The sequence below is a fragment of the Alosa pseudoharengus genome, unplaced genomic scaffold (genome assembly GCF_046254945.1).
Source record: "Alosa pseudoharengus isolate Yale_2024_CS ecotype anadromous, Long Island Sound unplaced genomic scaffold, YU_APseudo_1.1 YU_APseudo_1.1_scf_21, whole genome shotgun sequence".
Classification (NCBI taxonomy): domain Eukaryota; kingdom Metazoa; phylum Chordata; class Actinopteri; order Clupeiformes; family Clupeidae; genus Alosa; species Alosa pseudoharengus.
The window spans coordinates 33,222,599-33,246,376 of record NW_027468674.1 but is presented as its reverse complement, the minus strand read 5'-3'; the positions used below and the strand labels follow the sequence as shown (position 1 = coordinate 33,246,376).

At 46.1% G+C, this 23,778-nt stretch overlaps 1 protein-coding gene across 1 annotated transcript; it reads left to right on the top strand.

The window, feature by feature from the left end:
• Positions 1-6: 6 nt before the first annotated feature.
• LOC143138188 (ubiquitin thioesterase ZRANB1) lies at positions 7-22,359 on the top strand. Its single transcript, XM_076298685.1, has 10 exons — positions 7-297; positions 1,669-2,588; positions 9,123-9,310; positions 12,251-12,404; positions 14,818-14,889; positions 15,692-15,890; positions 16,174-16,294; positions 17,833-17,962; positions 19,104-19,333; positions 20,977-22,359. Exons 2-10 carry the CDS (start codon positions 1,745-1,747, stop codon positions 21,193-21,195), a joined length of 2,157 nt encoding a protein of 718 aa, XP_076154800.1. The 5' UTR covers positions 7-297; positions 1,669-1,744; the 3' UTR covers positions 21,196-22,359.
• The last annotated feature ends 1,419 nt before the right edge of the window (positions 22,360-23,778 follow it).

Here is a 23,778-nt window from a genome sequence, read left to right as displayed (position 1 = left end):
GTTTATTTTGGCTTTCCTCGTCGCTCTTCCGCCGCCATTAAATACACAGAACAACACCATGGGGTTCAGATATTAAAATGATTTAGAACTGAAAGGGGAAAGGGGGTCGTTTCCACATCGGGTATCTTCTAATTGTTGTGAGTTCTGACAAATCGGAACAATGTAATACGTTGAGGTCACACAAAACAGACAAAACGGGAAAGGCTCAAGCTCGAGAGGACGAGGGACTGCTGGGCAACTGGAAGGGTTTGTTGTGTTTGTGTACCCGAGGAAGAAGTAATACTCTCCTAGAAACAGGTAACGTTAACATTATCCTATTTATTTATAGACGAATATTCTATTTAATCTAAAAAGTGAAGTTAGATTTGTTTTTCGCTTTTTTAGATAGAGATCAATGGGATTTAAGTGATCTTGTAGTGTCGCTAACGTTACTGACGTAATTGGACAATGGCTTGCTAGTTGGTTAGAAATGCTAGCCAGATCGCTAGCTCGCTGGTGCTTGGGGTGCATACTCGCTAACATTAGCTTCCAGGTATCGAAAGCTAATTTGTTTTTTGTACGTTAACATATCACATGCAAATAAGACAGCCGGCCTTTGGCTGGCAACTTGGACTGAACTAGATACCTTAAAATGTCGGGGCATACACTTTGTCATAATAACATCTTCGTGGTGAAGTGAAGTCACTATTCCTTGACATACAATATTTAGGCCAATGATTATCCGGTCTGTCTGCATTCACAAATTTCACTGTGCTATAAATTAGCTAATCTAGATCACTGCACTAACGCTAAGTCTTCGAATAAGTTAAAGCAACGTTACATGTGTTTGTGATAATTAAGATAACGTTAGCTACATAGCTAGGAAAACTTGGTCCAAGGCAGGAACGGAGTAACGTTAACTTGCGTTAACTGCAGAGTATTTTGGGGGATTTGATGGTAGCCTATGTAGCATAGCTAAGGACAATAGATCAAAACCCTCTCATTCACATTTCTTTGCGTTGTTAATTAAGTATCGGTACGCTAACCAAGCCTCTGTCAAGTGAAAAGTGGTGTTCCATTAGGCCTATGTAAGCCCTCTTGAGTTGACAAAGTCAACTCGGTCAACGCGTGTATTTATTTTTATTGTGTTCGTGATATTATGAAGCTATAGGCCTACATCTTTCTGTGAATTGTGATTTCATATCAAATAGGTTCATTAGTAGTTGCTGTGTGTTTATGAAATAATGCATTCCCTTCACCTTTGTAATGGAGTTGCTGTCCTCTGATCAGGCCTCGTAACAGCAGCTTGCTTTGCATAAACTTCGCTTTCAATTTAATAGTTATACCAATGGTGACTTCAAAGAAAGAGACGGTAATTGCATTGGTACTTTTATAGTGACACGAAATGTACAATAGAATACCCTTTTGTTCAGTGTGTCATCATTACTAGCCTACATTTTGAACGAATTTAATGTAGCAAGTGTCCTAATGCAGTGCATTTAAATATTTAAATTCAGTGTCATTTAACCATATTTCCCCTGATTTTTTATATTTGATATGGAGATATGATCATAATTACTTATCACTCCACATACAGCTGAATCCTGGCTGTAGCTGTCTATGTCCATGTTGAAACCATTTATGTGAAGATGAATACTGTGTCAACTCAGATATTGTTTTGTCTTTCAGCACTGTGTTGCCTGTCCTCTTTACGGGATCTGACAGAAGTGTGTGAGCGGGTGCCTGTGAATCTGACAAATCAGCAATGACGGAGCTTGGGGTGAAATGGGCCTGTGAGTACTGCACTTATGAGAACTGGGCATCCGCAATTAAATGCACCATGTGCCGTGCCCCAAGGCCCGGTTCTCCTATCATCACTGAGGAGCCCTTCAAGAGCAGCCCAATGCTGGACCCTGGCCGTGAGTGGGACCCCCCCAGGGATGAGGGGGGTGGCAGCAGCCTCCTCATTTGCCCTGACTCCAGTGCACGACCCCGTGTCAAGCTGCCAAACCAGGCTGAATCCAGCAGCAAGTGGACTTGCCACATATGCACCTACCTGAACTGGCCTCGTGCCATCCGTTGCACCCAGTGCCTGTGCCAGCGCACGCGCACGCGCAGCCCCACCGAGTCCCCGCAGACCTCAGGTTCCGGCTGCAGGCCGGTGCCCCCGCCTGTGGACCCTTGCGAGGAGTACAATGACCGCAACCGACTCAACACACACACTCAACACTGGACCTGCTCCGCCTGCACCTATGAGAACTGGCCAAAGACACGCCGCTGTGTTGTGTGCGACCATCCCCGGCCCAACAGCCACCCAGAGCCCATCCAGCCGCCCGAGTCGGATGACTCTTCCTCTTCACTCATCAACGAGCAGGACCGAGCTCGCTGGAGGGCCGGGGGAGGCAGCTGCAGTGGCGCCGGGAGTCAGCGCAGGTCCCCCCCCACCTCCAAGAGGGAGGCCGAGCTGCAGATCCAGGACTTTCAGAGGATCGAGCTGGCCGCAGCTGCCATGAGCACCAAGGAAGAGCAGGAGGTAGACTTCAAAAAACTCAAGCAGATCAAGAACCGCATGAGGAAAACGGACTGGTTATTCCTCAATGCTTGCATAGGTGAGTGGAGCAATGTGTATGTGTGTGGGGAGGATCTAAATGCCTGATGAGTGGGTAAATTATGTCTGTCAGCCCTTGACATTGTATATGGTGTAGATTTATTCATTAGCTTTAATTCATTTTGTTGCCTGGCTTAAACATATTGATACCACTGGGCTAGAGAGAGCACATTGATTCATCTAGACGGGTGGCTCTCATTTGCCATTTGTTGTCCTGGGACTTGTTTGTGGAGGATCAGAGGATCATGTTTGTGATGTACTGGTGTTAACCTGAAACTGTAACACGGTGGCTGTGTTGTCTTGTCTGTGAGCAAGACAAAGGCTGAAGAAATGCGAGCAAATGATGTCAGTATTCCAAACACCTGCACAAGACTAGTATAGTGAAGCCTTTTCTGATTGTGTTCAATGATGTCATGCCTGGTGCCAGCCATCGGGCATGCACAGCAGACAGCTGTGTCACCATTAATGCTCTTAAACTCCTCTCTGCCTATTGCCCTGCCAGCAGAGCTTACCTCCGCTTGCTTGCGGGAAGATTTTCGTGTCCTTGATGCTTCCAGTAAACATTCTATTGCCTAGATAGTGGACAAGCCGACCTCAACATGATAACTAATTTAATGATAACTAATCATGATACACAGACAAGTTGAAAATCTATACACTAAGTTTGAAGTTTCAGTCATTCCCACAGAATTGGATTCAATTTGTGGCGGTAGCTGACTTGGACAGGGGGGGGGGGGGGGTATTAAGATCGTCTTGGTAGTGTATAGGTCTAATTGAGTGTCTGTCATTTTAAGACGTTCGTAACACAGTTAAAATGCTGCTGATGTGTGGATGCAATTCATTCATAAAGTTTTCTACAATGCTTCTATGTGGCAACAACAATCCTTCAACAATCGTGAATATTTTGTTAAATGCACATGCAGAGGAGTGGCAGCGGGCTACGAGAGAGAGCGGGGCGGGGTAAGGAAAGGCTGCGTGCGTAAAAAGCGCAGCTCAATGGCAATGCAAGGATTTGATCTTATATTTAATTTCAATTAAATTAAATTAGATATAGAATATGAATCTGTGGCGGCCGAATTTTATTTTGTGGCGCCCCGCCCCGCCACAGATTAGTCAATGTATGGGAAACGCTGAGTTTATTAATAGAATAAACCCTTTGAGATGGGCCATCTCATTTTTGAGGGGGTCCTTCGATAACACTTCTTGGGACAAAGTGATAATATAATAATTTCAATTATAAGACTGTTTAGATTCTTAGAAATCTTGCCATGATTTGCATGTACAACCTCATCTTGGATACAGATTATTCCAACACTTCCAGTGCACTATTTATGAAGTGTAATTTTATAAAATCGCTGGAGTTATATCCTTTGACTTGTGTAGAGTTAAGGTTGTGCTTGTTTTAACATTCACTGATAAGATCTTTGGGCCTCTGTCCATGAAAGCAAGGGCATTTGCATAATCTTTCAGGTCCAGCTGGTCTGAAGAGTAAAATAATGCAAATAAACCATTGGTGCTCATAAGATATTTTCAAAGATGCTCAAATGTTCCCACTATTGCATATAGCCTAGTTGAAATCAATAGACTGTATAACTCTAAGCATTTTGATTTTTTTTTTTTGTCATTTGCTTAGAAATGTCCTGCCCTGATCCTGCGTGGTGCATAAGATCTGATGTAGGCTATGTGTTCTCAGCCTTAATTGTGCTGTAGGTCATGCTGGATAAAACTGTCTGTCTGTTAAATGCAAATGTCATTTCAGTTCATTCTAATCCCACAGACTAATGGAAGGACCAGAGGTTTGACCATTAATAAGATTTTGGGAGTCTAACATAAATGTAGGCTAAGTATGGCCTGATGGTCTCTCTATAGTGACTGTGTAGTGATTATTTTGACAGGGGCTCTGTGGGAATCCCTGTAATGTGCTGTTCAACAGCCACTTCTCCGCCACAGCTCTGAGTTAGGGATGGGGCTCCTGTTGGGCTGAGGACTGTCCGACGTCCTGCTGGCAGGCGAGTCTGTCCCTGGCTGCTGGCGCCATCACACACAGCCTGTCCCTGGCATCGCGGCCCTGGCTCTAATGCTTCACTGTCCCCCACATAATGCCCCATTAATGACATCAGTGCATGCCCAGCTCTTCCTCAGGAAAGCACCATATCAGCCAGCGGAGTAGGCTGCAGAGATGCAGGCCAGCTGAAGTGACCTCATGCTAAACCGACACTGGCTGCTCTGGGATCAGCTCAGATGGCCTGCATCTCTGTGGTCCCGTTTGGGTGTCTAGAGCAGAGGAGCTGCTGTCCTCAGCAGGGGGCTGTAAACAGAGTGGCTCGTGTGCTGAGGCAGCCCCAGCGGCGCTAAAAATAGCTGTGACGTGCACCTGGCTACAAAACCAACATGAACTTGTAAACATGCCCTGACCTTCTTACTAGTCCTGCTGGAGCCAGTGGTGTAGGCAAGTTTGCAATGCAGAGAATCCATCCCGTGATCAGATGACAAGTGCAGTTTGTTTTGCTCTATAGTTTCTGCTGCACCACCTCACAGTATACTGTTATAGTTTGGTAGTCCTTGACTCAGTGTGCACTTTTGTTTGATTCAATTCAGTCAGTTAATAACTTGTGGTTAGAAGTAGACTAACCCCGCTGAGCAGATACTGGCATACACTACTGAATATTGGCATATGGAATTAGAGTGCACTGAACTTATTCGGCCTCTTACTGTTTGTTTGTGGATGGTCACCTTGATAAGGACCTTGGTGACATCTGTTCCTGACAGCATTTCCTGGACTATTACCTTCCTGGGAAAAGGATTTTATCCAAATATGTCATTGGTTGAGGGTTATGATTGTGGGTAATCATGAAAACCCACATATCGCAGTGAGGTATTTTTGAACTGAGTATAATTTTTGTGTGGGTGTTATATCCAATGATTGTTACAGTGGGAGACGGGATTGGAGCGCTGCAGTAGTGCTTTCTCTGATCTGAGATCAGTCCGTTTGCCTCTGTCGACGCTCCTTTTACACCAGACACCAGCTCAGGCAGGCTCTTTTTCAGTGAGATTTAATGTCTACCGTGAATTCGTCATGGAAATCCTCACATGCTTGGAGTGGATTGGATGTGTTTGTGTCAGCCGCAAAAAGCAGTCACTGATGATTTACGCTTCACAACAAATATGACAGTCAGTCACACTGAGACCCCCCCCACCCCACTCCTGTCCCAGCTCCTTGGCGTAAATCCAGCACTTAATTCAGCATGCAAGGCCCTCCTGTGTAGGCATCATAGTGGCTGGGGTGCACAGATATAGTGTGTGCATTGTTGGCTTGCTCTGCCACTCGGCATCTATACTTCAATCCCTGTGCTGGGTCCCCTGGCCTATAGCCCATGTATGGAATTGACACCATGTGTTGGGTCTCCTTCCATTCTGATCTGGTCTCCGTGCACAGCTTTAGCGTAAAGGTTAAGCGAGCATGGTCATGTTGAACTGCAGTTTAACTGATGAAAGCACTGCATAATGCCTACAGATGAAAACAAGAAAAAGGTAACAAGCCTTTTCTTAATAGTTGTAGTCCCAAGGAGGAGGAGGTGCACAACATCAACATTAGCTGTCTTTGTGGCTTAATGAAAGCAAAATAGCTTTTTAACAGGCAGTTAGTTACCAGTTTGAGTGGAAAACCATATTAGTTATTGAAGACCATGATATAAGTTGAATAAGGTTATATCTATATTGGTACATAAGCTTGCTTCTCATGCTTCAGCAGCCTCCACCACGATCATGGATTTATGTGCATATTGCTTTTGCACAGCTTAACCTTACCTTACGTATAGCTCTGGTCGTTTCTCAATTTAGAGATTGAGGGAGTAGGTATGTTTTGAAACTGTTCTCACTCCCTCATTTCTAAGATTACTAGGCCTACATCCTGCTGATATGCTGAAGCTGTGTTAGTTGGAGCAGGAGTTGGAATGTGATACAGTTTAACTAGTCTTTGATGCAATTTGTGCCCAAACAATACATGGATGTTTCAGAAATAGTCGGGGACAGCGCGTGGTCATGAGGCTGATTCCTGTAGGATAATAAACACTGAAGACCTTGTATGAGAGACGTGACTAGTTTGAAGTTTGTGGAACGTGACCCTCCACCCCTCCAACTGTAAAAAGGAAGCAGGAATGGTCAACACTTCCTCCAGCCTCTTAACAAAACAGTCACTGTATGAGATTGGACTGTGTGAACATGCCTAGTGGCCATTCATATAAAAGGTCTGAAAATATGTAATGATTGACTGAAGGGATTTGCTGTTACAATTCTGTATAAGAAGTGTGTTGTGTATTTATCAGAAGTACAGTCTAATGGACCGATTGTCCATGATCCATTTAATGACTAGGCTAACTACTCAAAGGCAGTGTGATAACATTAAATCATGAAAGGATTGGTGCGAACCTGTTTGGAGAAAGTTAAGTTATCAAGTAATCATGCCGTGTTTTACTAAATCAGAAGATTGGCTAGCCTGTAGTGAAATGCAGCCTGTTAGCCCCACTGAATGTATTATTGTTCAGTCAGAGCTGGGGGTTTTATCATAGCGTTGCTCAGAGCAAACTCAGGTTAGCCTGTTTTCAGACATTCATAAGAGTGTGGATTGTCGGACAACACACTTATGTATATGAGCTGGTGATGTGAAACTTGGCTGACTAAGCAGCATTTCAACAGATTCCTGAGAATGATTACTGACGTTCCTCAGTCAGTAGGCTGGCCCGTCTCTGGCTGTGTCATTGGCTGGTTGTGTGGCAGGCAGTGATGCCACTAAGTAACGCGTTAGTCTATTTTGACCACTTTTTTCGGTAAAGAGTAATCTAACGCGCTACTATTTACAAACCAGTAATCAGATTAAAGTTACTCATCTAAGTCACTGTGCGTTACTATTTTTGTCATTTTCCTTAGTAAATGATATATTCTTTGCTTTCTTCTTGTCTCAGGGATTAACGTCATGTAGGCTATGCCAACCTTTTCAGCATGAGGACAACTCGCGTGTAAAACCACGCAGCGACACAAACGTAAACAATGGAGGGAGGAGAGAAATGCACATTTTATCTATACAGTCATTATTTTGAGTTTGTGTCAGCTAAACATGACAACATTAAGGTACATTGTACATTCTGTGCTGGCGACAAAGTGCTCTCTAGCTAGACATTCCAAGTCTCCCGAAGTTTTTGGAGTCTCCCACATATTGATATCCTGACGCCTGCAAATTACCTACATAAAATCTCCCGGAACCTAGAGCGAACAAGAGCACGCAAGCCAGACCGGACTTCAAATCGCGTGTGCATCTGAGTTAAACGCGCACACAACGGAGAGGGAGAGAGAGAGGAGTGGTGCGTGTGTGCCTGCAAGCGCATCCAAGACAGAGAGCATGGTCTGTTTTGCTAAATCAACCAATTAGTTTTCAGTGTAGGTGGGCTTAGCTTATATCTCTTTTCTCCCGAACTTAATTAATCAGTTCAGTTAGTGTATCTAGGAACAGGAGCGTCATGGCAGAGTCAGTGCCCCTCAAAAATGAACATTTAAGACCCATTTCACATCAGACTACAAAAAGTGTACCCAATTGTCTCATAAGAGTAAAACATAATAATAGTCTTGCACACTGCACTGTTTGTAACAGTGACTTTAGCATTGCTCACGGCGGGTTAAATGATTGCAAAAGACTTGTTGAGGTGAGTTTAACAAGTGTAATTTCATTTGCATATTACTCAGGCCTATACTAGATGGCTAGGTGCCAAGGCTACATGAAAAGGCCAAAATCTACATATTTTACTATCACAATTTATATCAATAGGCCTTCCTTATTTGATGTACTGACTAGACATTATTGAACAAACATCTGAATTTCAGTATCTAAGTAGGTTAGGTTGGGATGTCTGCTATACATTGTTGGCATTACTGTTAAAATGCACTTCCAGTATAGTGAGTATTGGCAAAACTGGTTATCATTTTTATGTTGAGGCGGTGGGGGTGTTGTCGGCAGCTGCTGAAAGTAACTAATAAAGTAACTTGTAATCTAACTTAGTTACTTTTAAAATCAAGTAATCAGTAAAGTAACTAAGTTACTTTTTAAAGGAGTAATCGGTAATCAGATTACTTTTTCAAGATAACTGTGGCAACACTGGTGGCAGGCTAGTGCATGAGCGTGATGGGAGGGTGGAGTGGCTCGGCCTCTGCAGTCCTCAGCATGGCTCATATCGCAACTCGGCCGCTTTCTCAGGTGTCACTGGCTCCCTCTGAATGGGGCCAAGGCTCTCAGTGAGCCGCATACCTCCCTGGCACTCCAGCATGCCTTGTTTGTTTGTGCTCGTACCAGCTGAATCCATGTCTTCCTGTCTTTATTGTCTTTAGTATCATTATAAAATGCACTATTGCCCTGATGTTCACCTAGGTGCCATGTTGATATGCAGTGACATGCATAGCACTGCTCTCAGATCAGAGAGCACTGAGCTCTGTGTGTGTGAGGCTGGGTTGAGGCTGATCTGTGTGTGTGTTTGTTGTATTTCCGCAGGTGTGGTGGAGGGCGACATGGCGGCCGTCGAGGCCTACAAGTCATCCGGTGGCGACATCGCCCGGCAGCTGACCGCAGACGAGGTGCGGCTGCTCAACCGGGCGTCGGCGTTTGACGACGGCTTCACACTGGTGCACCTGGCCATCCGCTTCCAGAGGCAGGACATGCTGGCCATCCTGCTCACTGAGGTCAGAGGGCAGCGCAGCAGCACACTCATGCACTCGCACACAGCTCAAGAGAGCCATGCATGAAATCATATGACCGGACGCTAACTGACCTTTTCATTCTGCAGCCCTGAAACAATGAGGTGCCATATTATATGTAGGGTGGTCAATCTGTCTGATACAAGGGTCAATAACTGCATTTCAGTTCCATATGCATTTATTTGTCTCGGGCACCGGACGTTCCATATCGTTGCTAATATTAAAACATTCCACTGCCCGTCATCTATGTAGTTACTCAACAGGCACTCAGCAAAGCTCAGCACATCTGTCTTGTAGTTGTCCATGTCGACAGCTCTGGGCAGGTCTCTGGTCTGACCACTTGATATAACCTGACACCACTGCCATTACCTGCAAGTAGTGAATTATTTCTCAGCAAACGGCTTCCAGAGTGAGCTACAGTATCTGATATTATTGCTCTCTGTGTAGATATTGATCTGCTGAAAGCCCACACTGCAACAGGCCCGTGTGGGCAGTAGTAGTGGGCAGTAGTAGTGGGCAGTAGCCTAATGGGAAGTGGTCTGTTCACTCGTCTCACTGCTCCATTCCAGCGCCGCGCAGCACGATTGGTCACACTCCATCTTATTCTAGTCATCCACGTAAAATGATGTAATCCGACAGCAGGAGGGATTTGATGGTGGGGTTTCATGCTGACCGCTGGATTAAAGCAGAGCACAAGTCAGGTTTGCACGGACCTGCCACTGCATGGAGGCCTGTGTGAGGCGTCCTGCAACGCACGCAAGTGTCCCCTGTCTGGGGCCGCGTGGCAGCGTGACTCTGAGCTGCGTCCAGTGGAAAAGGTGAGGGGCAAGGTCCTGCCCGTCCCATTTAATCGAGGGAGATGGCATGACACTCTCAGGATTACCCTCTGGGATTAGGCTAATGGCAACCAGCGATTGGTCAGACGCCAGGAGGACCGGGAGAGAGCTAATGTGTGCTGCTGACACCAGCGTGGGCCCACGCACACACCACGCACGTACAGACCATGCACGCACACAGCACGCACGCACGCACACAACGCACGCACGCACATACGCACACACAACGCACGCACGCACACACCACGCACGCACACACCACGCACGCACACAACGCACGCACACACACACCACGCACACAACGCACGCACGCACACACCACGCACGCACACACCACGCACGCACGCACGCACGCACGCACGCACACACCACGCACGCACACACCACGCACACAACGCACGCACGCACACACCACGCACACAACGCACGCACGCACACACCACGCACACAACGCACGCACGCACACACCACGCACGCACGCACACACCACGCACGCACGCACGCACGCACGCACACACCACGCACGCACACACCACGCACACAACGCACGCACGCACACACCACGCACACAACGCACGCACGCACACACCACGCACACAACGCACGCACGCACACACCACGCACGCACGCACATACGCACACACCACGCACACAACGCACGCACGCACACACCACGCACACAACGCACGCACGCACACACCACGCACGCACGCACACACCACGCACGCACGCACGCACGCACGCACACACCACGCACGCACACACCACGCACACAACGCACGCACACACCACGCACGCACACACCACGCACGCACGCACGCACGCACGCACGCACACACCACGCACGCACACACACACCACGCACACAACGCACGCACGCACACACCACGCACGCACGCACGCACGCACGCACGCACGCACACACCACGCACGCACACACCACGCACGCACACACCACGCACGCACGCACACACCACGCACGCACGCACGCACGCACGCACGCACGCACGCACACACCACGCACGCACACACCACGCACGCACACACCACGCACGCACACACCACGCACGCACACACCACGCACGCACACACCACGCACGCACACACAACGCACGCACACACCACGCATCACGCACACACCACGCATCACGCACACACCACGCACACACACACAACGCACACACGGACACACAAAGCACGCACACACAAAGCACGCACACACAAAGCACGCACACACCACACGCACACACCACGCACACACACTGTCATACAGGTGATGTCACAGGGTTGACCTCTGTGTGGTTTTAAGCGCTGTCATGAGTGGGCTATGTGTCACAGGAGTGTTGGCAGAGAAAGTCACACAGGATGACTGGGAGTGTTGTGCAGAGCATGTGTAGGTGTGTGTGTGTGGGGTTGTGTGTGGGGTTGTGTGTGTGTGATGGATAGTCAGAGCGGAGTGTCCAGGGTGACCTGACTGCTATGCTTCCCTTTAGCCTACAGCTGACACTACTGCTTTTGTCTGACTCATCACAACGTGTGTGTGTGTGTGTGTGTGTGTAATATGATTTAGACAGCACACTATGCGGTTGCTCTGACAACTACACAGGCAGAGACTGCCCACGTTTCTGCTCAAACTGCCTGCTCTACAAGTGAAATGTTGTGCATCCCATTCAGACACTCGCCCACTCTCTCACACGCACTTCCATGTGCACATCATGTGCCACTACAGGGGGTAGAGAACTCCTCTGCTTCTGTCTAAATCTATTCACAAAACTTGATACATGATAACTTCTCAAACCTGTACACTCATTACACACACTCACAGTTGCTTGGAATATCTTGGAATATTACATGGACAACAGGGTTGTGCACAATTCTAATTGCAATTCTGCTTCCTGTTTGCTACCTCAACTGCAATGCAAGTGAAATTCAAAAATTGAATTGGAATTTAAGAGCCAGTTTCAATTCAATTCTGGAATTTTGCACAAGCCTAATGGACAAAACAATATGATGTGGTCAAGTGAATGTTTTCCAGCGTCTTTGACCCCAGACATTCACCTGAGAGTGTGACTGGTGTGCGTCTCCTCAGGTGTCACAGCAGGCGGTCAAGTGTATCCCGGCGATGGTGTGTCCAGAGCTGACGGAGCAGATCCGGCGCGAGATCGCCGCCTCCCTGCACCAGCGCAAGGGAGACTTTGCCTGCTACTTCCTCCCCGACCTGGTGACCTTCACCCTCCCAGCAGGTGTGTGCAGACATCTTACACACACACACACACACACACACACACATACACACACACACACACACACACACACACACACACACACACAAATACTTTTCTTATTGGTGGCAAATAAAAACTGTTGAAGCTGGTTGTGTACACACCTGAACTCAAAGGCTGTTTGTACACCCCCTACACCCTTGGACAACACAGGCTCACATTAGCAGCCATGCCCCCAGCCCACACTGCTGTAAATGTGAGCACACACACATGCACACAGCTTCTCCCACCCTGTGGAGCTCAGCCCACTCCCTCACAGCTCTCCACGTTCCACTCCCACACTGAACATGGCCAGCCTCCCGCCAACAAGGCCCATTTAGTCCTGCTCACAGCCATTGGACCACTTTAACTCTGCTGCTAAACTATTCTCCATATGTCCTATGGCCGCGGTGTGTATATATATACACACACACACACACACTAGGGGTGTGAATCTCTCATGTAAAAGACGATACGATTCACATCTAGATACATGGGCACGATTCGATACAAGAAAAGATACATGTTTATAAAAAACGATTCAGTACGATTCGATGCGATTCGATGCAATTCGATGCAGTTCAAGAATGGAAAGCATTCTGAAATATTTTTTATCATTTGCTCAAGGTGCACATTAATTTTATATTATCAATTATCATAGTCATGGTCAATTAGGCAAAAAATGTGTGAATATGATTATCTAAACTGAGGTTTGTTTCATATACTGTATTGAAATGAAAAAAGAATAGTATACATTTCAGTCAAATACAACATAAAAATACATTTTTATAGAGATTTTATAGTTATATCTGATTGTTTTCATGGAGCTGTAGCCTTGTTGAGGTAAGACAATACCGAAATAAAATAAAACAGTGCTTAAGACACTCTTGGCCTTTTCTCATATAGCCTACCCTACAAGAATAAAATAGGCCTACAAATCAATGAACTCTCTGGGCTTATTTTGTTCCAACAGTAGACCTAATGCAGAAACCTATAATGCCACAAGTCTGAGTGAATATGAACAAAATCATTGGCTAATAATTTGTGCATCGTTTTAGCAGCAAGGGCCAAATTATTATTTAACATTAAGGAAATCCCTTCATCAAAGGTAAGGCTACTCTACAGACTATCGTTGCTGTTTAGGAACGCTATAAGTGTTTAATTTCGCGCTGGATTTCGAAAAACAAAAGCCGACCGAGTGCTGGTTGTCACATGCTTAAGTTGCAGTAGATGGGTAATGAGGTCATTTGACAACTTTGGGCAATGAATGTAACCAAAAACGAACTGCATTACCCACAATTCCGTGCCACGTATAGTTTCAAAACCGGAAGTGGGATGAACGCGCTGCTTGGAACGTAAATGAGGGTCTGAGCGAGCAGAAAAGGTTGTGAACCGATTCATAACAAGTAAATCGATATAACGACCGATTCATTTCAGTTTTTTTCCGATACGGGGCTTCACGTATCGTTGTAGCCGTATCTTACACGTTAAAAACGGATACCGATACGTATCGGTTAATCTTTACACCCCTAATACACACACACACACACACACACACACACACACACACACACACACACACCTCCACACCTCCCCTTTGGCAGCTGAGAGCCATTGAAAGAGACACACTGGCCCTCCACCATGGTTTACAGCAGCCTGCCACTGAAAGCTTGTCCATGGCTCCCAGGCGGGCCTGAATGTTCCCCTGTTGTGCTCTAAGAGTGTGTGTGAGGGAGAGCGAGTATGTGTGGGAGAGCGGGTGTGTGCATGCACAGGCTGCTTTTGGCTCCAGGCCACTAAAAGAGCTCTTTGGGAGACAAAGTCAGTGCATTCACTGTTGAGCCACAGAAAGGCCACCAGCGTGCTGTGTGCACACACACGCACACACGCACACGCACACGCGCACACACACACACACACACACACACACACACACACACACACACACACACACACACACACACTCACTTACTCACTCACACATACAGACACACACACACACAGAGACGGGGACAGAGAGAGCGTGGTGGAATTTGCGATGTGAGCCCCCTGTGTCTGATGGCCATTGAGAAGAGAAAAAGGCATGTTTGTTTAATGCTAATGAATCACAATTTGTTTTGAGTGTAACCTCATAGCTTTCAAAATGCGCATTGATGGTACAATGACACAAACTCTCTCTCTGTCTCTCTCTCTCTCTCTCTGTCTATCTCTCTCTCTCTATCTCTCTCTATATCTCTCTCTATCTCTCTATGTTTCTCTCTCTATCTCTCTCAGTCCCTAAATGGAGCTGCTCTGATACTACAATAGCATTGGAATAAGGCCCAGTGTGTCCAAACGTGTCGGTAATGAAGCTGATATTTGACTGATATTTGAGGTTCTGTTATATTTATTTCAGACATTGAGGACCTGCCTCCTGCTGTTCAGGAGAAACTTTTTGATGAGGTGCTCGACCGGGATGTCCAGAAAGGTGAGCCCAGACTTGCACCTAAGGACTGGTCCAGAAACACCTCAGATGTGCAGTGCTGTTGGGTTGCATAGTTTTCTGTGCATCCCTATAAGCGTGTGGTTTCTTGGTGTTTTAGGCCACCGTTGTCTTCAAGGCAGCGCTGCCTGGAAGGCGCTAGGGTTAGACATGGGTTAAGGTTATGGTACGGTTAGAATTAGGTGCCTTTAAGTCAATGGTGGTAGTGCTGCCTGGAAGATGACGTTGGAGGCTTAAAACACCATTTTGTGTGTGTGTGTCTGTGCACAGCTAAAAGTTGCTGTGCACACCTGCCACTTGTCCCAGGAGGACAACATAACAGAATCAATAGGAGGGCCATATTTCACCTCTGGCATTTAGTAGAGTTAAATGGCGGTAATTGTGTATGCACGTCCCTCCTCTGGTGCGGTGGCAGGGTCATTGCAGGACCCAGTGGCTCTCACGGCGGCCGGGCTCCCACTAAGTGCTCAGTGCCTGCTGAGGAGAATGGGCCAGTGAAAGGCCTGATGTGTCTCTTCACTCATGCACTCCTGTAGGACCTCGCTAGAGGAGCCAGCTCCGCATGGATTACATACCAATTACACTAATTGAGTTGTCTCCGCTCCCTCCCCTTGCACTTATTAAATTGCTGTGTGTGTTGTGTGATCCAAATGGTTTGCAGAGGTGTCTTGTGACCCATTTGGGCTGCTGTAATTGGGTTAGAGCAGGGAAGCTCTGTTGTGCTTGGGGAGTGATGAGGATGGAGAATGGTGTCATTGAGGGGCTGCCCTGCTTTGTGCCTGTGCAGAATTGGAGGAGGAGTCTCCAGTGATTAATTGGTCTCTGGAGCTTGGCACGCGGCTGGACAGCCGGCTGTATGCGCTGTGGAACCGCACGGCCGGGGACTGTCTGCTGGACTCTGTGCTCCAGGCCACCTGGGGCATCTACGACAAGGACTCGGTCCTCCGCAAGACGCTCCACGACAGCCTACACAACTGCTCCCACTGGTGAGAGGACACTCACACGCGCACCTGCACCCATGTGTACAGGACACACATTAACCAAGTGCACTCACTTACACCTTTTATAGCAAAGAACACACACACACACACACACACACACACACACTCTTCAGTACTTATCTGAACCAACTTGAACCAGTACTGTCTGAATCACGCTCTCCACTTTTCAGCAGATCTACATAAACATATAGCGGTAAGCACATAGTAGCATGCTAATGTGAATGTGTGGTGTGTGTGTGTGTGTGTGTGTGTGTGTTTGTTTGTTCAGGTTCTACACACGCTGGAAGGAGTGGGAATCCTGGTACTCTCAGAGTTTCGGCCTGCACTTTTCACTGAGAGAGGAGCAGTGGCAGGAGGACTGGGCCTTCATTCTGTCTCTGGCCAGCCAGGTACACACACACACACACACACACACACACACACACACACACACACACACACACTCCAGGACAAACAAAAAATTTTACTGATCTGCATTTTAAAGAAACTCAGTGTGTTTCATTATAATAATAATAATAATAATAATAATAATAATAATAATAATAATATTTATTTATATAGCACTTTTCAAGCATTGAGCACAAAGTGCTTATAGACAAACATGAAGAGCATTTTTTCTATGCACAAAGTGCAACAAAAGTGCTTCACACACAAGACCCAAACAAACAAATAACAAAAATGCCTAACGGAGCGGCGTAATTGCCAGCGTACCAGTCACACGTGAAACATACAACATGTGAAACATTCAAGACAGATAACAAACAAACAAACGAGAACAAATAATAAAATAAATAATTAAGACATTTTAAAACGAAAACTCATGTTAACTTAGTCCAGTTGGTTGCATCTAGTTAAGCGGCTGAATAGTCCAAGGGCAATGATGAAGGCGCACAGCTGTGTCCAACCCGGAGGATTTAACGTTTTCCTGGCAGTCTGGAGAGCACTGGAAGCAATGAACAGTCTGAAGTCGTAGGTGATCCTACAGATCAGCAACTCGGTGAACATTGACAGCGACCGTTTGTTGTTCAGTGAGATCGCTGTCGTCAGAGTTCTTCAAACTTCCTTCTAACGTTAACGTTAGCCTACTCAATCCAGACTCCAGGCAGCAGAACATGGCAGCTCGCAGGTCAATCCAGTGGTCGCGGCAGCGGAGAAATCCCTTTCCGAAGCGCAGCGCCGTTCACGGATGGAGTACACCAGAGGCCCAGGACAAAAGCCAACGCCAACGTTAGCCATGGCTAGGTCCTCAGCGCAATGGACTGGAATGGAAGTTAACTTAACGTCACAGCATCAACAGACTTGTCAGCAAATAAAGGACTAAGAATAACTCAAAAACTACCCAAAAATAAAGCAAATAAAGAGAGAATACATTTAACTAGACAAAAAATACAAAAAAATAAACAGAACATTACATAAAATTACGAACATTACATAAAAACAAACAAAAACATGATGCCAGACGGAGCGGCGTGTCTCGCCAGCGTCCCCGTAACCTAGCAACCATTGGAACAATTTCTACAACTTTATTAGCTACTTCTGTACATGGCAGTTATTCACATGCAGTGTGTGTGTGAGAGGTCTTGAGTGTATACATTTTCTATTTTTCTGAGATCTGGCCATCATCTGTGTAATTACACACACAAATACACTCTCTCTCTCTCACACACACACAGCCAGAGGGACAGCATTCCTTCAGCAGTCCTCATGTTCCCTGGTGTTGGAGGTGGTCCCTGTCCAGCCTGTTGGCTAAAGTCTTTTATGAAGCCCATAAGCCAAGAGAAAATAAAGGCTTTTTAAAAGGCCAGTTTCCAGTAGTAAAGGTTTTAAATTGCAGAGTGACACCTAACCTGCTGTTGAACTCAAACAAATAAAATTCTCCTTTCTCACTCACTCGCACTCTCCCTTTTTCTTGTGTGTGCTCTTGCAGCCTGGAGCGAGCCTTGAGCAGACCCACATTTTTGTTCTTGCACACATTCTCCGTCGGCCGATCATAGTCTACGGAGTCAAGTATTACAAGAGTTTCCGTGGTGAGACGCTAGGCTACACCCGATTCCAAGGTAAGAACCACACACACTATTTTTCTCTCTCTCTCTCTCTCTCTCTCTCTCTCTCTCTCTCTCTCTCTCTCTCTCTCTCTCTCTCTCTCTCTCTCTCTCTCTCTCTCTCTCTCTCTCTCTCTCTCTCTCTCTCTCTCTCTCTCTCTCTCTCTCTCTCTCTCTCTCTCTCTCTCTCTCTCTCTCACATATACTCATCCATGTGTGGATGTGTCCCAGCTTCTGTAGATGTGTGTCCTGAGTGGTGTGTGGAGTTAACTGGTGCCATGTGTGGGTGTAGGGTTACTTGGACAGAACAATGCTCCTTTTGTGTGTGTGCTGCATGAGGCATCTGCTTGAGTGTGGGGCTGTGCAAAGCCCACCAGGCTCCAAACCTGCACCGCTTCTGGAGTGTGGGACTGGACCCAGACGCCTCTGGGAGAGGGCTGTGAGCAGAGGCCAGCAGAGGCCACTTCTGTCTGAGCTAGAACCCAACGTGTTGGCTTAGAGGAGAGTCACAGTTACTGAATAAATGAGGTTGGATGAGAAGTGGAGCCTAAAGTGCAGCTCATCAGCGCTAGAGTTTGAGTTGGACGCGCTACTCTGTGCACTAGCAGCTCCTCTCTTCCTGGAGCAGCACCAGATGGGGCTCTGAGTGGGCACAACTGCTGCAGTAACTTGGGCTTTACCCATTCGCGCTGGATGCTGCATGACGCAACATTGACCCTCTCGCTGGATGCTGCGTAGCGCAACATTGACCCTCCCGCTGGATGCTGCGTAGCGCAGCATGCTTTTTATTTCATGTTTCTAGGTGCTACAGAGGCTTAGATATTACATTTTGGTAGACGTTGACAATTTTTAGTATGTTTTCAGAAAACCCTCAGGAAATAAGGTTATTTAGTCTAGAATGCCATAGGATTCTATAGGCGTTTTTAGCAGGCATTTTAGGAGTAAATGGGTTAAAATGCGCTGTCTTTACAGTGTGGTGAATAACAGTGGCTGGAGAAAGAAAGCTAAACTGTTGCTTTCATTTCGTTATTATATTAGTATTCCTGTGACTTTTGAAATGGAATTGTAAAACCACATGGTAGATTGTTTGTTGCCTGCCAATGTAATGTCCAAATAATGAATGACCTGTCCTTGTTGTTTTCATTTAATTGCCTAGGTGTGTACCTACCTTTGCTATGGGAACAAAGCTTTTGTTGGAAAAGCCCTATTGCTCTTGGTTACACAAGAGGCCATTTCTCTGCATTGGTTGCCATGGAGAATGATGGCTACGACAATCGAGGCGCAGGCGCCAACCTCAACACTGATGATGATGTCACAGTGACGTTCCTGCCACTGGTGGACAGTGAGAGGAAGCTGCTGCACATCCACTTCCTGTCTGCTCAAGAGGTTAGGCACACACACACACACACACACACACACACACACACCTTCAGACTGCATGGACTATTGGATTATTCTGGTGGCATATCGATCATGTGTATGGTTTAGAATCCTTATGAAGATTTGCACAAAGCAGAGCTGACCTCTTTAGACTATGCTACACAAACTGTCGGTTGGTATAATATTTTAAGTTATTCGTATGCACACCCCTAGCCCTGCCACTGCATTTGTACTGGACTAAGGACTAAGGCTAGCCTGGGTGAACCCATTAGCAAATTAGTCTGGAAAGGATCCCATTGATGCTTGTTTCCAAATGTCCGGTTTTACGGCTTCCAGGAGTAATATTACCAGCAGTAAAATTAAACTGAAATTGAATCCTACCAAATTGTTTCAGAAGTGCAGTAAGTAAGCGATAATGTATAGAACGCTGGTCATTACTGTGAAAATAAGTCCCGACAGGGCGAACCGGACCCCGACGCGCAGCGGAGGGGTCTTGTTCCGCCCTGAAGAGACTTATTTTCACAGTAATGACCGGCGTTCTATACATTATCCCCCTTATTATACGGCTACTTGCCAAAATGAAATAATAAACTCCCCACGATATGACTTTAGCCTACATAACCTAGCCTATTTATTTGTTACCGTTCATCGTGGCATTTGCTGAGAAACAAATAGTTCGCAACAACACACGCTGCTGAACTTGAATCAAACATTCTTTAGAACACAGCTGATCAACCGTCTGCTTTCACGTTTGAATGAATTTCCAGTCCTTGCGTAGTGATATGAAAGACGTATCAGAAGCACAAAACCCGTTGCCATTGACAGCGGTAATTATATGTTTGCAGCGGTAATTACATGAATTTATTTACCGCTAGAACTTTGGGAAATCCCATTCAAGTCAATGGAGCGTTCTACTAGCATTGTGAAGAGCCGTATAATAAACACAGTTAATACAGTTGTTTACTCAGTTCTAAAGAAAATACACATCTGTTCAACCCTTTCCCATTCATGCAGACATTGGTTGTGTTGAGTGTACACGATCGTAATTGGGTCCTGGGTTTTTGGTGATTCAGAAATGGGTGTCAGTGGGATCCTTTCCAGACTGACCGGCAGAGCAAATTCAAATTTGTTAACAGGTTTATCTGGGTTCACCCAGGCTAGACTAAAGCAGTTTCAAAATGCCAGATGTTCCTCAGCTGTACCATTCGTCAGGAGATGAATTATTTTATGTTTCTCAAAGACATGCTGCACCCCAACTCAAGAGACAGAGCCTGGAATTCTACTGCATTATTTCCTAGCCCAGTGCAGTAATCCTAGCTGGGAAATACTATTTTATTTATGTATGATTTTGACAGAAGAACTACTTGTACATTGCTCTAACCATTTTGGTGGAAATCTGTGCGAACTTGAGAACATGGGAAAGCAGGAATACACATGTCACTTTGAAGTAGTTATACTAGATAGTGACTTCATTTGGAATTGATTACTTTGATGAATGCTAAACTTTTTTTTTTAGGACAGGGTTATTAACAGGGTTTTAACATCCTATAATGTGTGTGTGTGTGTGTGTGTGTGTGTGTGTGTGTGTGTGTGTGTGTGTGTGTGTGTGTGTGTGTGTGTGTGTGTGTGTGTGTGTGTGTGTGTGTCAGATGGGGAACGAGGAGCAGCAGGAGAAGCTGCTGCGGGAGTGGCTGGACTGCTGCGTGACGGAGGGGGGCATGCTGGTGGCGCTGCAGAAGAGCTCCCGGCGCAGGAACCACCCGCTGGTCACGCAGATGCTGGAGAAGTGGCTGGACGGCTACCGGCAGATCCGCCCCTGTGCCACCCTCTCGGACGGCGAGGAGGACGAAGACGACGAGGACGAATGAGTGGCAGGACAAGAGTGCACTAAGGGAGGCTTACGGGCGGGATGCCCTCAGGGTGGTGGTGGTGGTGGTGGGGGGTAGCAGGCGCACCACAGATCACGCTCATGGACACCACAGATCACATACTGGCACACACACACTCATAATTGCTGACAGTATCTCTCTTACACACACAAACACACAGCTCTCCTCTTCCTAGCAGAGGTGTAAGGCCTGCTATCATTTTGGATCCGCAAAAGAGCGCCGAGGTGCATGCTTTTTGTGGAGCTGGACATGGACAACCCCTGCCTGAAAAACACCACACATATGTTGGAATAATCAACATATATAAGTATATGTATATTCTCCCGTTACTCCCCCTCCTATCAAATTGTCAATCTGTATTACAAGATTGAAGATCAAGAATGCATGTGATTGAGGGTGTATTATAGGAACATGACCAGCATTGAGAAAGAGGGAGGTCTTTAAAGAGATTTATTATGGGCACTTACAAAGCACATTTTCCAACGATAATGTTTTTTGTTTTCTTTGATAAGAGTTTCTGGTTGGCTTCCTGAGATAAATCTGACATACTAGATTGAAATAAGGCAACAGAAGCCATTGTGGTCACCACACCCTATATAGCAGATTGACTTTGGGTTGTAGGCCTGTTGTGAAGATGTTTCTGTTGATGATATTGACAGCCACTCACACACTAAAGAGATTATTTGTGGCATAACAGCCTAAGAGAAGCCTTGGATAGCAATGATGCGCCACTGTCCCTTGTTTTTATTTTGTTGAAGGGTTTTGTTTCTTTCTCTTGTTTACCCCTGTTGCAAGCCTTCTGAAATATTTTTGTTGACTGTATTTATTTGTTTAGGAGTGCTAGCATCAGAGGAACAATGTAACTTTACCCTCCCCGTTTATGACCTGCTCTGTTTTCCCCCCATTTGTGGTTCTGTTAATTCAATCTTGACAAATGTTTATGTTGCACAAAAATACATACTCTTGCTGTGAGAAAAAAAACCGATCTGTACAAGTTTACTGACATTTTGAACAATGTGTTATCTAGTACCTCATGATGTTACGACCTGGTGCTCCCTCCTCTGGGGAGGAAGGGGATGGACACCAGACGCATCCAGCTTCTGCAGAGTGCATTAACATTAAATTAGAAACACTTCTGTCCTACCTGGATTTCACACCGACTCCTTCCTCATTCATATGACTTGAACAGCTTCTGTTCAAAAAATATTTATTTTCAATTAAGCCAGGAGAAATGAACACAAGCAACATTGTTTGAATAATTTAAAATAGGTAATTGACAGCTGCAATGAAGACCCCTGGATATCGGAGGTTTAGAAAGAATACATCAAGTGTAATCTAATTGCCATCCTGATCAATAGCTTTAATTACACCTCGTAAATAAATGTGGTAAAAAAAAACACTGAAGTTTTATGGTACACTATGCAGCTTTAGGTATTTTTGGTGACTAGAGCTCCCTCTAGAGTCACCCTATATTTATATTTTATTCTGCTGTTGTAAAAGCAAACTTCTTGTGACTTATCACACCCTGCACAGAATGAAAATTTTGTTGTGGAGGTGAAGGATTAACAGGCAAAAACGTATCTCCAAACAGCTAAGGTAATGTTTCTAGCCTGGAAGCCAGCAGAAGTTAGCCCCGCCCACAACATTTGAGGTTGGGAAGTTTGGTCTGGACTTGTTCCCCGTTGTGGAGCAACTATGCCCGAACCAGGGGCCTGTTGCACAAAAGCAGAATTAAGACATCCGGGATAAGTTACTGAGCTGCGCTCAATGAATCCAAAACACGAGCGTACAGGCTTAATTGGTTGCACAACGAGCAAGCCAGGATGAGCAGACACGGATTCATCAAGCCAGGTGAAACCTATCCTGGATAAGTGCGCGCTCACGGCCCCGCCACCGATCACAGATTCACTGATTCACCATGGCAACTAGAGCGGCTTCATTGCTTCTTCAACGGTGTGAAGTAGCTGCTAGGTAGATAGCCTTCTCACAACAGCAACAAACAGCAACACCTCTGTTAAGGACAATATTGCAACTAGTTCCGCGACCACCACGCGTGAAATTATTAGGCACTCCCGTGACGTCACATTGTCGCATATGCAGGTCGGGAATGGCAAGTATGTAAAAGTTATTTAATGATCACAAACGTTTAAATAATGACAGTGGGTCTAGGTATATGTGATAACAATGTGTAGTGGGCAGTGGAAAAATTATTGGTTTCCGTTTGTGGTGACTGCTGACTGAGATAAGGGATGAGATTAAATGGATCCTGGAACTTAGCCTGGTCTGGAGCAGGCTAGCTCCACAGAATAAATCGCCATGGTAATTTATACCATAACATATCCTGCTACCCCCTATCCCGCGTTTGTGCAACTGGATCACGGATAAATTGAGCCAGGATAACCAAGATATCCCGGCTTAATCCCTTATCCTAGTTTTGTGCAATGGGCCCCAGAGCTGTTCGGAGTTAGCCTAGAAATCTAGACGCACCCTAGCGGCGGCAAATTAATTTGCTCAGCTTGTACGTCTAGTATCGAACCATAGGAATTTCTATTGGCTTAACAC

Excerpts from the sequence above, each read along its gene's own strand:
- LOC143138188 (XM_076298685.1), top strand. The coding sequence starts at position 1,745 with ATGACGGAGCTTGGGGTGAAATGGGCCTGTGAGTACTGCACTTATGAG. Across the intron at positions 2,589-9,122 it reads ATTCCTCAATGCTTGCATAG|GTGTGGTGGAGGGCGACATG; the intron begins GTGAGTGGAGCA and ends GTATTTCCGCAG. Across the intron at positions 17,963-19,103 it reads AGGCTACACCCGATTCCAAG|GTGTGTACCTACCTTTGCTA; the intron begins GTAAGAACCACA and ends TTAATTGCCTAG.